The sequence below is a fragment of the Mus musculus genome, chromosome 5, assembly GCF_000001635.26.
Source record: "Mus musculus strain C57BL/6J chromosome 5, GRCm38.p6 C57BL/6J".
NCBI lineage: Eukaryota > Metazoa > Chordata > Mammalia > Rodentia > Muridae > Mus > Mus musculus.
In genome coordinates this window covers 17,955,690-17,971,479 of record NC_000071.6, presented here as the reverse complement: position 1 = coordinate 17,971,479, position 15,790 = coordinate 17,955,690, and the positions used below count along the sequence as shown (strand labels likewise).

General features: G+C 37.7%; 1 protein-coding gene across 1 annotated transcript in view; it reads right to left on the bottom strand.

Annotated features, from left to right (window-relative positions):
• The window catches only part of Gnat3 (guanine nucleotide binding protein, alpha transducing 3), a 57,099-nt gene extending 48,189 nt beyond the window's left edge, over positions 1–8,910 (bottom strand). The window contains exon 1 of the mRNA NM_001081143.1: positions 8,684–8,910. Within this exon, the coding sequence (NP_001074612.1) occupies positions 8,684–8,801 (118 nt within the window). The 5' untranslated portion in view covers positions 8,802–8,910. The remainder of the gene's footprint in view (positions 1–8,683) is intronic.
• Positions 8,911–15,790: the final 6,880 nt, after the last annotated feature.

Sequence of the window (15,790 nt, the reverse complement as noted above, 5' to 3'; positions counted from 1 at the left end):
TTTGTTCAGCTTACACTTCCCGTACTGCTGTTCATCACCAAGGAAGTCAGGACTGGAACTCAAGCAGGTCAGAAAGCATTTGATGTAATAGAGAGGTATAAATATTTTGCTAAACCAAAATCTGGTTCAGCCATATCTAAAGGGAATTGTCAAAGTCATAAAGCCACCACAACTGCATGACAGAGGTCCAGCCAACTGGAGTTAAGTGATGGCGTAGATCTCATGCAGACTCCTATGCTTCATCCCGATCCTCACGTGTTACATGGGAACACGCTGGGAAGCTTTGAGTATTTGCACCACCTGGGGATACTAGACTGATGGGAATTTCCTTGGGAATCGTTTCTTCCTCCTTCCAGGAATACTGCTTCTCTGCTTCCCAAGGAAAGTCCTGGACATACTAAGCCCTCCTACTTTTAGGGAGATATCCTTATCTGGCCCTACTTAGCCATCTTTCTTAAACCCTGAAGGTTGTGCACAAAGAAGCCAGAGATCTCCTGATGAGGCTCTAGCTCCAAGATACTCTTGGAATATGTGCCCATTAGGGGAAAGATAATCAGAATAAAGTGAACTTTAAAAGGTAAATAAGCCAGACAGTTGTGGCACCTGCCTTTAATCCCAGTACTTGGGAGGCAGAGGCAGGCTGATTTCTGAGTTAGAGGCCAGCCTGGTCTACAGAGTGAGTTTCAGGACAACCAGGGATACACAGAAAAACCCTGTCTCAAAAAACAAACAAACAAACAAAAAAACAACAACAAAAAAAGTAAACACGTAAACACGATTCAGTTGGCAGCAACTCAGATTCAAAGCCTCTTCTTACTACATACTGAGGCAATTATGTGATATAAGATTTGGGACCACATACAATATGCCCCTCAAGATAAACATGCAGCAACAAAGTTAGAAGTTATCTCTCCCTCACAAAGAGGCTTATACTAATGGACAAAGAATGGTGAGGATAAATGATAAAAGAATGACGTATTAAGACCTCCTCTTCTTAGAAAAGTTAGCTTGTGCAGAGCCACTGTGGTATAGCCTATGACCAAGCAACAAAAGAATACCAAGACTAGACACATAATAAATTTTACAATGATATAAACGTTGTATTATGGCAGAAAATGAATAATAACTGCAGCAACGTTTGCCTCAAGATTTTCCTTAGGTCTAATAACAACTAACACTCTAGCCATTAAAAGTTGCTAATATGCTGCGCGGACATGGCAATGTGCCCAGGCTGGCTTGGAGATTTTCTTTCTGTCTAGTGCCTGGGAAGCCACAAGAGCTACATATGCCTCTAGATTCTGAAAAGGTGGATTGTGGGCTTGATGAGGTAAAGTGATTATAAAAGATAACTCTGTTCTGCCACTGTTTATCAACAATGAAGCAAACTAATGACCGAGAGGGAGTTAAAACACATGTCTAGGGACAAAGATGATATGATGTCTGTTTTGAAACAATATGATTGAACAATTCCTGCCTGCCGAGTTAGTTCTACATAAATAAAGAAGCACTCCGACTGCCAGTCGGTCAGGGTGCAAGATTCTCCCTGCCCCCCATGCCTGATTGAGCCCTCGCTCTCTGACTCCTTATCTCCTCCATGGGACCTGGCCACCACTGGGCCTGGCCCCCAGCAGATATCACAGAGTTACACATAAGTAATTACTCCTCATTCTTCTTCCTCGGATTCCCATGTGCCTCACATTTCACACATTGTCAGTAATCCACGATGTTTTCTTCTGACGGACTATAACATGAAATCAAACACCACATTTCCGTGGCTTTTGTCTTTCAATGCTTTCTCCAAACATTTTGCCTTAACTCATAGCAAATCAAATAGTTTCACGATAGTGAACAATTTTCTAGTACATCTTCCAATCTTATTTTTTTTTTTCATAAAATCATTGTCCCATTTGACCCATGTGGTAGTTGGGGGATAGATAGATAGATAGATAGATATTACTAATTAGTACATAACAATCCACTTATTTGAAAATAGACAGTACTTTGCTGATGATTTCAAACTGGGGATAAACTCATCTGAAAACATAGGGCTTTTCTTTAGCTCTGCTTCTTCATGTGACATGTAGCTTGTGTTCTTGTCACTGAGAACGACTGAGGAATACTTCAGGCTCTCCTTCTATCACTCCTCTGCTTTTATAATGCATGTGTTTCTGTGCTCATTTGTACACATTCAGATTACAGGCAAGTAAAAAGAGACACCAGAGGGCATAGACTAATTTTTAAATTATAAGCATTTCGAACCCTTTAATAAACAGCCATATCAAGTGAATCCAGGGGGTTATAAGGCAAATGAAAAGGTTTTATGCTGAAGGAGAGGATTGGCTTGATTCCTCAGGAGGAAGGACCCAGAGGACTTTGAAGCTGGCAAAATTTACCACAATTTATTGAACAAAATTACGAAGAGATAGAATGCATCAAATTTAGTAAATCACAGTGAAAATTACTCTTCAGTAAAATGTTATCATAGTATGAAGCCAGGAAATAAAAATGAAATTATACTTCCTCAAACCTCGATGTTATAGTATAGGTTAATGTTTGGTTTTATTTGGAGATGCCCATTGGCCATTGCCTAATTACAAGCTAATGTTCATCTGGCTAACCATTGTCTCACTGTAAGCTAAAGGTTGTCTGGCTGAGATGAGGTCGAAGGAGACTCACCTTGACAATGTTGCTGGGAATGTGACTTCTAGAATACTATAGCAGAAGATTGATTATTGGTTCCACTCAAGTCAAAACTATATTTTTCAGCCAAGAAACTGAAAATTTATTGTTTTATTTCACAATACCCAGTAATGACGTTAATTAGGAGTTTACAGAGAAGTCAAAGAATCAATAAGGGCTAAAATGGTGTTAATCAAAACTACTTGGGAAGAGTATTGTATAAGAAGAGGAAGTGAAAAGTTTTGAGGTATTATGTTGGATTAAAGAATTGAATATCAATTAGGATAGAAGATAAAGCTAGTGAGACATTCTTAGATTTTAGGAAAACCACAGAGGAAGTGATAAGTTTTAGTCAAAAAGAATGTTATTTATATTTTAATTCCAAAAAATAATTTAGAATATGTGGGAAAGTATGAGGGACTGCAAAATATAAACTATATTTAGATGGGTTATAGAAGGAATGATTCATACTAGGAATATTATTCTGTTGGAAAATAAAATCCCATGGTAACAATTCAACATGTGTTCTGTGTTATTTGCTTTGGGAGCTAATAATCGGGGCCAATATTTTCGTCATATTTTGATTAAATCAAGCCCTTGAGTTCCCTTCCTTAGCTCCAAGTCTACATTAATGCATTTCTACATTAGGATTGGGAGAAAAAAATAAATATAGAGATGGGCTATGAACTTTAGTCCAATGTTTTAAATAAAAGGGTTTTTAAACATATGGATATATATGGACCAGGGTTGTTAAGACTGTAAGGTATGCCACCATCCTTCTCTACAGCAACTTCAAAAGTACAGTGCTATAGAGTCAAAAAGTCAAGTCTAATACAATCTCTATGCTTGGTTTTTAGAACTTATTCACAGTATGGAATTGGGCCTGGTTACTGTCAATCCAATTTAAACAAAACAAAACATGGCTGTATAACCGTCTATCTTAGGGGGAACTTACTATTGTTAATTACATTGATATGGAATCAAACTCCCTTCTATGTATTTATGTTTATCACCATGAATAAGGCTACTCTCAACCTCAATCACAGAAGCTACGGACTCTGATAAGTGTGGAGAATAGACACATGGCTACTGGAAGTGCTGAGAGTAAAAAGTGCTTGAATGCTTGTCTATACCATCTAAGACTGAGAGAACTCTTCAGAAAAGAGGAAGAAAGCAATGTAACAGTTTAAAGACAGAGAGAAGAACTACAGAATGCTGTCCTCTGAGCTTGACATAGCCATTGCAATTGTGAACTCACAGCAGCTGACATTGCTTGCATTAAGCCTGCACAAAACTGGGCCTATTAACAGGCAGGTGGATGTGGGGGTGAGTGCTTGTGAGGCTCTGTGTACTTCCCTTACCCCTGCTGAACTATAGGCTACTGAAATGTCAAGAAGGAAGAGAAGTGATGATCTATCTGTACACTAATGAACCCACCAGGCTTCAGTGAATGTTTGAAACTTGCAGATCTAGAGATAGATGGCCCTGGTTAAAATGACCATAGAATGACCAAAAGGTCATGACACTACACCATTATGTACGTGTACCACATTTTCTTTATCCATTCTTAGGCTGAAGCACATCTAGGTTACTTCAGTTTCTGGTTATTATAAATAAAGCCATGGAGTAGACATGGTGAGCCAGTGTCCTTGTGGAAGGATGGAGTGTTCCTAGAGTATACATCAGGAGTTCTATAGCTGAGTCTTCAAGGAGATTGATTCCCAGCTTCCTAAGAAACCATATTGCTTTTCATGTTGCTTGTACAAGTTTGCACCCACAGCAGCGATGAAACAGCGTTCTTTCTCCTTCTCCTCATTCTTGCTAGTGTGAGTTGTCACTTCTTTCATTGAACCTAACCATTCTGAAGGGTGTAAGTTGAGATTTTAAAGTAGTTTTGATTTCCATTTTTCAGATGGCTAGAGTTTTAAATATTTCTTTGTTTCTCAGCCATTTGAAAGTCTAGAACTGACCACATGAAATTAGAAAACAAACAAACAAACAAACAAAAAGAAAGAAACAAAACAAAACAACAACATCCCAAGGGATGTAACCCAGACCCAGAAAGATGAATACAAGTGGATATTAGCAGTTACGTAAATAATAACCAAGCTACAATCTTTACACCCAGAGAGGTTAGGTAACATGGAAGGGTCATGTGTAGGCTGCATGGATCTCCCTGAAAGGGAAAAGTATAACATATTTTATGGACATATGGGGATTGGGGAGAAAGCAGGTGTAGGGGTAGGAGGACTAGGTGGAGGATGGGTTGAAGAAAAAAATAGAGGGAGAGATGCCTGGAATTGAGGAGCATTTGAGGGCTGATATGGAAACCCAGTAAAGTGAAATTGTCTTGGAATATATGAAAGTGGTCCTAGTAATGAAGGACTTCTAGTAATGAGGGATATAGAGTCACAACTGGCCAGTTCCTTTAGCCAGGAAATGCTGCCAGTGGTAGGAATGGATCACATTCAACTGAGTTTTTGGCCTAGGGGGTCCCTTGGGAATTTCCAAACATTCCAGGTTTTATTTTGGTTTGTTTTTTTAAGACAGAGGGTTGCCCCCTGCAAACTGACAGTGGGACCCTATTGGGGGACAACACTACTATCCATTGAACAGAAAAATTCGAACTGTTTCCTACATAAAGCCCTTACCTCTGAAGGCTAATGAAAAAGAACCAGGGACACCAACCCAGCCACAAAACCTTTGACCTACATGTTCTCCTGCCTGCAAAAGATCTAGGATAGTAGTAGCACAGAACTTGTGGGAGTAACCAACCAATGTCTCATTTGACTTAAGGCTCAGTCCTTGGGAAGGAACTATACTTGACACTGATTGGGTAACCAAGAACAAGAGACTAGATAGCCCAGAGAACTAGGGTAAAATAAAAAATGACTGATAAAAAAAATGACAATAAAGTGAGTCCTAATGATATCCTGTTATACACACAGAGCAGTGTCCTATCCAGTCATCATCAGAGAGACTTCTGGTAGCAGATGGAATAAATACAGATATCTACAGCTAGATATTACTCATAAAGAGAGATACCTATCCCACCTTATAGCTCTTCTCAAAGAAGAGATGGAAAGTTTGCAAGAGCCAGATGGTATGGATGATACCAGGAGAGCAAGCTCTCTTCTGAGTCAACTAAGCAAGGTCCATATTGACTCACAGAGACCACAGCAGAAGTCACAGGGCCTACATGGGTCTGTACCAGGTCCTCTGTGTGCATATTATAGTCATTTGTTTCATATTTTAATAACAATCATGACTGTGAGAATGAGTGCATCTCTGACTCTTGTACCTACTCTTGAGAGTCTTTTCCTTCTATTGGGTTGTCATGTCTGACTTTGAATTGATATTTTTTGCTGTATTCCATTATATTTTACTTTGTTGTGTTTAGTTGTTATCTCTTGGAAGCCTGTTCTTTTCTAATGAGACACAAAAGAGGAATGGATAGAGAGGGGAAGGGAAGTGGGGAGGCACTGGGAGGAGTAGAGAGAAGGTGACAGTAATTAGAATATTTTATACAAGAAAAGAACATATTTAAATTTAAAAACTGGTTGTCAACTAAGAGAGAGAGAGAGAGAGAGAGAGAGAGAGAGAGAGAGAGAGAGAAAGAAAACAACATAGGCAAAGGACTTGTAGAGGGGAGCAGCCCTCTCTATTCACTGATTCCTATTTTCATTAGCACAATGCTTACCTCTGCTACTCAGTGCATGATAAATAGGAAACTTCCTGTTCTATGCTTTGGCACCTAGAAATTAACTAGACAGTGAAGATCAAAGCAAGATGGAACGCACCAGGTTTTGTTTAGTTTTGTTTTGTATATTTCTTCTCTGTTTTGTAAGTACAAGATTAAATTCCGAATTGTCCATGATCATGGTTAAGCTTTGATGTCACACACTGTATGATATCTTAATGAAGCCAAGATTAAGATGAAAAAATACAGTGTAGCTAATGTGAGTTTAGTTAAAAATGAAAACAAAACAGATTTTATTGATTTGAATTTGACATCGAAATTAAATTTAGAGTTCAAAGTTCAAAAGGAAAATGCAGTCAAATGTTTCAAATATAAATCAAAATAGGGAAAACTGAAGACTGATTTATTTTATTAAATTAAGTCTTAGCAGCTCAGCATTGTTACAGTAGCATGAGAATGAATATATAAAACGCTTATCATCTTGGATAAATGAAAGATATAATATTACTTCTGATGATTCTTTCTTATCCCTGTTAATAAAAGTTACTCTTTCAACTTAATGAAGCCCATGAAGTTGCTAATTGTTCAAGAACAATTGGAATGCTTTTATTTCCATTTCAGAGCTTTACATATAGCAAATTGTGCCCTGACAGTTATGACTCTAGAGTGTTTAGCATTTCTGCATATAGAAGTCAATGCATATAATAGTCGGTCAACTCTTGATTCATAATTTGGGAAAACTCAATTTTCTCCATTACACCTTTCTATTTGGGGGCCTTCATTTTCATTGACACATTTTCAGTCACCTCTCCATATTCTTTTACCCTGTTCTTCCCCAGCACAGTCTCCTGTGCAGTTGGTCAGTTACTCCAGCACACCAACCACAAGCATGATACCTCTGTGGAGGTTTAGCAATATCGTCCTTGTAACTGGTAATTGATCCATTTCAGGGATTTGGCTTAGGATTTGTGCTTTTATAAAGTAAGAGAAAATATTTCTAAATGGTGTGTTGAAAATATTTTTCATTTCTTCTTGAAATTTATCTCAGCATGTAGACTTACCTTTATTAACTTAATGTGTGTGTATGTGTGTGTGTGTGTGTGTGTGTGTGAGAGAGAGAGAGAGAGAGAGAGAGAGAGAGAGAGAGAGAGAGAGAGAGGTACAGCCTGCAAGGGTGGGGAAGTCAAAGAGGCAGGACCTTGAAGAAGTTGATCAGTTGTATCCACAGGCAAGAAACAAATAGCAGGTGTTGCAGTGGACGTTTGTAGGACAATGAGAATGGCTTGTCAAAGAACTAGAGCAAGGAAAGAGAGACTCCCTTTCATGGAGAAACAAGAGACAGAGCCCACAGGCAGCTGCTGAAACAGTAGTGGGAGTAAAGCAAAAGAACACTTAGAAAATGATAAATCCACAATCCTGAAATAATGAATTACTTTGCATATAACTTATATCAGGGTAAATACACAGCTGCCAATAAGTTAGAGTTCTTGCTTGGATTTGTTTTTATATTGATTAAGAGGGTTTTTTAAAATTTTTTTTTTATTTTGAGAATCATTTACATAATATTTTAACACAAGGTTAATCTTTCAACACCAAAGCTAACTGGCTGATTAGTTGGCCTATAGCCTGACTGTGAAGAAACTGAAAAACAAACAAGAAAAGGAAGACTGAATCCACCCAATGCATCTTACTGGGTCATCTCCTGTAGTACACAATATATTTATCTAATACATGTTACCATATCTTTGTGCTAAAAATATCATGGGTTTTAATACCCTAAATCATACATTTTCTGCTTTCTCTAGAAGTCCACAGTGAAATTTCCCTTAAATCTCTCATGTTGCTGAGTTAGAAACAATTAGTATGCCCAACTCTGCCAGCTTGTTCCTCCAACAAGCAGTTACAAATTCTATTGTTTTATGCCAGTGACCACTGTGTGTCAAGCAGTTTCTGAAAAATGACTTGTCATTAAGTATTTTACTTGTTATTTGGTAAACAATAGAATGCAACAAAATAACAAATATGCATGAGTCTTCTTTGAGGGATGATACTCTGTAGTCTGTGAAAGACATAAACCGAGGCATCTAATATTTATCTCTTAAACAATGTAAAAAATGTGAAGCATAAAATAAATTATGAAATACATATAGGGTTCATGTGAAATCAGTACCCTTAGGATTCCAAACATATCCTTATATTAATCCTCCAGGAAGTGAAAAATTTAAAATTTGAGAAAAGCAACTGTGTCTGTCATAAATAAGGGGGAAAAAATCAGATGCTGAAAGCAAAAGAGAAGCACATTACCTAGTAGCAGTAACTTCACAGTTCTTGCATCCCGCTCAGCATCCTCCTGAAGCTTCTTCTCCAGTTCTTTGGACCTTCTGGCTGATTCCTTGCTCTCTGAACTAATTCCACTTCCCATCTTTTGATGTTAGTGGCTGGGCAGTTGATTTGCTCAAACTTTTCAAACACGGAGCACAGCTGTAGTTTAGATATAGGACATATGAGCGGTGCTCGCTACAACAGGCAGCAGCTACCCCTGCGCTCTCAATTCTGCTTTGACTAAGGGGATCTAGTCCATCTGTCACCTGATCAAGAGGAAAAACCATGCAACTCCAATGGAAGCTTAAGAGGAAACTCATTATGCTTTTAAATTAAGTGGTCACATCTGGCCCGCCTTCAAAATCATGCTTACCTGCCTGAGAGTTTAGCACAAAACACATGGAAAGCATTCAAAATCTTGAAATTAAAGAAAATCTGTGATGGGCAATTCAAGTGAAATGTTTCTTACCAACAGAAAATATTTATTATTGGTATTGTATTTACTATTAATCAAAAACACTTGCATTTTTAACTTTAAATACTTTGTTTTTCAGATTCTTCATAATTACCCCTTAGCCTCAAAAAGATTATGCATGATGCTATTCAAATTCCATTTTGCCTATTCTAAGGTTGGTACAAATATTGAGAATCTCTTAATATATCAATAAATTAGAAAACATTTAAATAATAGCAACAAAGGACATGATTTACATATTTATACATTTTTTTTTTAGCTATAAATGTAAAATTCTAGGTCCAGTATCTTAACATGGATTTTTATTCTCATAGGATTAATCACTATGAATTGAGCTTTTACTGCCTGTGTGAAAGTCAATCCATCACTGGTAATTGAAGGCCTACTTTGTATGGACACTGATCTGTGTTCAATGTGGACAGCACTTAACATTTTAGGGCCATTAAGCAACAGCTGTTGTGTTGGGGGTACACAGTCTGAGTTGATACTTACGGAATAAGGACCAATGTTTTGGAAGCATATAAAAATATCAAAGATAATCAGATGATAATCAAAATACTAAATATACCCAACTATGTTCCATAATTTTTTACCTACCCTACTAACATCCTAAAAATTTTTGAAAATTGGCTGCCTCAAGGGAAGAGAAGATTTTTACACATTTTTTTGTTTGTTTATCTGAAGCAAAAGGTATTTAGTAGACTGTCAAACAATATTCTTCTTATAAACACAGCTATCTGCCTGTAACAGCAAGTGTGTCTTACACTGTAGTGTGTCTTAGTACATTTAATTATAAAATACTTGAATAAAACTATCTAATCAAGCTGTCACTGCTGTTTTGCAGAGATCATGTGTGAAGTTTGAGCAGGTGGAATTTTGAATATTCATACAACAAGGAAATGGGCCACCAGACTAAGTACTCATTCCTGCTTTGTTTACTTTTGCACATTAAATATGTTGAGCTGAAGATAAAGACTAAACATAGTCAAAGCATCCTGAGTAAAGACTCAGAGAGGTACATATGCAAAGCTTTGTGCCACTCATTTGCCATTGCTTTTACTATGCAAAGAGCTAGTCCCAAAGGAAGGAGATCTGTCTTGCTACATTACTTATGATCAGCCCAGGAGACAGGCTTCCACCTCAGAATGAAAGACTTAGTACACTAAATCATCTTTGACATGTGTCATAGGCTGAATTGCACACATGTACATGTACATTCCTGCATGTTCCATTCCAGCAAAGGATTGACAGGAAATAGTATGTCATTTGCCCCCTATAAATACACCCCTTGCTTTTGTACAGGGATATACGTGGTTTTGATAGTTTTGGTGTTTTTGTTTTCCAAGTCTTCCTCAGCAGATTATTAATGAAAGCCAACTAGGTCTTTGAGATGTCATAATCACAAATTTTGTTGGTTCTTGGAAGCAAGAAAAATGAAACAATCCCCAAACCCATCTTGTTAGAACTGTATATACTGGCCATTTAGAATGGGATATATTACTAAACACACACACACACACACACACACACACACAGCATGTGTGGTTACTCAGAATAATCATTGAACATGACCTTTCAGGCATTACATCATTCAAAATGTGTGATGGTATCTTTCCTTTGGCGTCTCTCATTTCAAGAAAGAAACCGAGCTTGAGGCTGAGTGAGATAAGGTTGACTACTTTAATTCACAGAGTTACCACAACCTGAGTAGTACAAATAATTATTCTCAGGCTGCTTAAGGCTACATTCTTTGGATAATCTCCTAGCAGAGATAATTGGTGATTTAAAAATCTTATTTATCATTATTTTATATATTTTATTGAACATAAAGTCCATGGTGATCTGCCTTTTACTACTGAATTTCAAACTATATATATATATATATATATATATATATATATATATATATGTATGTATGTATGTATGTATGTATATGTATTTCTTTCTCCTGTCATTATTAATTGCCTGGGTTTTTACAGTCATTGACTTGGCTCTCCTTGGAGCTATTAAATGAGCTTGAATACAGTAGCTCATCTTCTGCTAGAAATTATCTAGGCAAACTATTGGATGTTTGGTTCTTTATTTTATGTTCATATCTCATAAGAGGTGTTGATTTCAAACATGGGGTCCCTGGACATTTGGAGTCCCTGCTGCCTTAGCAATGACCTTTCTACTTGTATATCCCCATGGGACTCCAGACAAAGCATTCTTCCTTTGATAATGGTACTCAGATGTGCACTCCAGGGAGTGAGTGCTGAGCAGGGCATTTCCTCTGGAGAGCTCGAGCCTTTTGGTGCTTCCAGAAAGCAATCTTAAAACTTGGTTCTCTGTGTCAGTACTTCACGTGGTACAGTGAGATGACACTGTTTATATTAAGTAATAAGCAATACAAATATGTATGTGATGTAGTTGGTATTCATCTTTATTTAGCCTATATACTGTTAATGAATGAAGATATGATTATATTTAATTGTTTATGAGAGTGTTTCTTTCTACCCCAAGTTCTATTGTAGGTTTCTTTCTAAGCATATTATATCATTTATATTACTAGCTCCCTGGTTTCCTGGGGATTTTTAGTTTTGACTGTTACAGCAGTTTCTTCTTACGTTTCCTGATATTAAAGACTGCTCTATCCCTGTTCAGTCTGCCTGATTATAGCAAATTTTAAATTATCCCATACCTAAGATTAATAATTAATTCCCTCTCTATTACAGATTTCATCAACAACTTTGTCACTACCACCTATCTATCAAAAATATTGCTCAGTGGTTCTCAAAGCATATTTTCTATTTTAGTTGGCTGAATCACTTGCATTTCTCAACATCCATTTCTAGTTTTCATTCATGTTTCTTTTCTTCTAAATAAGAATGCCTTTGTGGTCTAGAGATGGCTCTTTCCCACCGTGTCCATATTTTAATGAAGAAAGCAGATCAGTATATGTGCTCTCTCGTGTGCTTCCCTGTACGACCTGCCTCATCCTCCTAGGTAGGTGGGTAACACCAAGATGATGTAGCCTTCTCCTTTCCTCTGTCTTGTGGATTGAGTCCAAAGACACATTCATGCCAGACAAATGTTATGATATTGAGCTATACATGCAATTTCAATTCACTTCAATGTAAAAAAAAAATACTGTCAGGAACTGAATTAGAATGCTTCCTTTGGAAGAATCAGGTAAATTAGTGAGGAAATATGGTTAGAAGAAGAAATTGTGTTGCAACGCAGTTGCAATGGAAAGTCAGGCAATCCCTGGGAGATCTGAAGCTGAGATGATCCTTTGGGCTTGTGTTCAAACAAGTATAGAAAATGGGACCATTTATCCTTTCCAAGAACCAGACATTGAAATATGGGTTACAGTAAGGAGAAAGTATTATGTATGAGAAGGTTCTTATGGGTGAGGATAATTTCTGCACAAGAGTAGGCAAGAACAAGGATTTGTCAGCCAGGGGAGTAATTTCTTCCTCATGGCAGTTGTCTTAGAGTTTTATTGCTGTACCAAATGCCATGACCAAAAAGCAAGTTGGCAGGGGCGGGGCAGGGGGGTTTATTTGGCTTACATGTCTATCATTATAGGAAGTCAGAATGAGAATTTAAGCAGGACTTAAATTTAGAGGCAGGAGCTGATGCAGAGGCCATGGAGGGGTGCTGCTTACTGGCTTGCTCCTTATGGTTTGCTCAGCCTGTTTTCTTATAGAACCCAGGACCATCAACCCAGGAGTGACACCACACCACCCACAATGGGCTGGGCCCTTCTCTATTGATCACTAGTTGAGAAAATTCTATACAGCTAGATCTCACGGAGGCATTTCTCAACTGTGGGTCCTTCCTCTCTGATGACTACCTTGGGTCAGGTTGACACACAAAGGCAGCCAGTACAGCCAAGCACCTGTGTTTGCATTCCAGCTTCCCCGGCTCCTATACCAGTAACCGGCTTCAGTGTTTAGCACACATCTGTGCTTGTCCCAAGACTGATTGCTTTCATTTCTTGGGAAACGTACTATGTTGTTCTCAAGCCTACAACCATTGTTCATCATATCCTGATTGTGCTATTTATTCTAGATTTTCCTTCTCTGGAACAGCACTGGGTCATGACTTCTTTCAGATTTATCCAGTGGTGAAGACATCTGGGAGACTTTTGAAATGGGAACAGTGATGAGTTAACTAACCAAATTCACATAGGACCATAAAGTTTGATGAGGTTAGGGAATTTTGGTTCAAAGTCCATGGATAATCCATGGAAAATGAGTTTGAAGCATCACTTAAATACTTGTTCTAGCCTATCTTATCTGTTGAGATGATGAAGACTTTTATTACTGAGAGTTACTAGTCCCTGTTCCCACACCCTTTTTATACCGTGACTGCTGCCTTTGCTATTTACTAGTAAAATTGAGCAGGAAGCATCAATAAATGTGCCAGATCATCTAGGCGCCAAGGTATTACCTTCTCATTTTATTGCATAACTGTGGTCATGCCCGCTGATGGCAATTCATTCCCACCCTTCTGAGGGTTTCTTTCCTTATCCACTGGTCTTATGACAAAGGGAACCTGAATACATAAAATCATACATTCATCTTGCACATTTCACAGCCTTTGCTGTCGGCTGTGGAAATAATTCAGTGTAATCACTTCACTAAGAGACTGTTGATTGATTTCCTAAAGGAATTACACTGTAGAAGGGTTCACATTATTTTTCTTATGGAGAGGCAGTGAATCTAGGAGAATTAGCAATTACTTAGTGAATGTAACAGGTCAAGCTGACAGGTACATGCACAGTTTCTATCCCTAGCACCACAGCTGTTCTTTCCTTAATTCACTGGTACAGCACTGGGGAATCTAATGAATTGATATCAAGTGGACAAATGATTCTACCTAATGTTTAATTAGAGGCACTTCCATGGTGGATGCTCATTATTAAGTATTGCCATGAAATTAAAATCTTCAACAGTTTTATTTGTTCTTGCCTCTAAAACACTTTGTCCATGACCTTAAGGTAATTTCATTTCTAAGACACAAAGTATGGAGACAATGCCCTTGTAAATACCCATGTCTATAAGTCTTTAGCTTATCTAAGGCCATTCTGGTTTTCACACAAAATGGATAATCACCCATAGTTACCATTATCGTATACTTTGCCAAGAGAGCTTTGCAGTCAGAGAAGTTTTAATTCCACCACTCAAAAGTAAGACAGCAGCAACCAACTTTCGGTTTAGCCCTACATATCAAGGTGACCTAGCTGTGAACCTAGCTGTGGTCCTGTTCCTCATTCATTTTCTGAGTATAAACAACAGCTATGGGAGAAGTATTGGTGACTAAGCTGTCAATAATGCAGCTCTCTGGTGCCCTTTGCTCATGCATTGATCATGTTTCAGACAGAATATTCCCACTAAAGAACAGACTCCCATTAAGCCAATTTGTGACTGAGTGGTTCCTTATGCAACCAATTTCATGATAGGTGGATCTACATGTATAGTAATGTCATGACCAAATAGCATGTTTTCTTGTTTTTGTTTTTGTTTTTAACTGAGCTTTGTTAACATGGAGGAGCCATTTTAAGACGGGGTATTTCTGTCACACTTGGTGCACCTTTGCTTTCTATTTTCAGTGCTATGAGTCAGAGGCTTTCTATAACTCTTCAAGACATCAGTGCCTATCAACTAGTGACATTTTCCAAAGCAGCTGTTGGTTGTAGAGCCAGTCTTCATGTGTTCAGTCATGACAGATCACAGAGTTTAAAGGGGAAGGAGAAGAAAGTTTTATGCCTTTGGCTTGAGCTGAAACATTAATCTTTTTCTATGCTCAGTGAACTTGGGTGTTGGACTTTTAGACTCATACTGTAAAGTACATAAACTCTCTGGTTTTAGAGTAGGAAGAAACACTGGTTTTCCTGGATGACCAGCTTGCTCACAGACTCTCTTGTGGTATACATTAATACATCATGACAAATGTCTGTGAGAACTTACTGTAATTTATTTACATAATTGAATTCTAATTTGTTATCCATATTAATTGATACACAGTCAATTGATAATTGACTTTGGAATGATAAAATCTGAATGACGATTTTATTTTCATTATTATTTATGCATGACTCAGTGAATCATAACATAATGTTATAATTTGACCATGCCTCCTGTCCACTCCTTGTGTGATATTGCTAAGTGATTAGGCTATGAGAGTTTCACTCTTATCAAGAAGATTATGTCCTTCACTAAAAAACAACATGGTATATGTTAGCTTGGCCTTCCAATTATTAATCTCTGAGCATCAGAAAGCATATGGGGAAACACAGCAGTCTTTCTTTTCCAAGGATGCAGCCCTCATCCGACTCCTGAAAGCACCAGTTCCTTGATCTTGCAGTTTGAATTTCTAAAATAGTGGCAAAAGTAATTTGTTCAATTAACTACTCAGGCTCTGAGATTTTCTTACAGCAGCAGAAATGTACCAACATTTCTAAAAGATTTATGTTTTATACTTTCATTTACATTCGAAGGTTAAAAATAGGGGTAAAGAATATTGTTAGGACATGCAATTTCCAGTTCAGCAGCTATAATGTTGATATTTACACTGTAGGGAAAACACAGTTGTCAAGAAGGAAGTTGACATTGGAAAATGAGTAC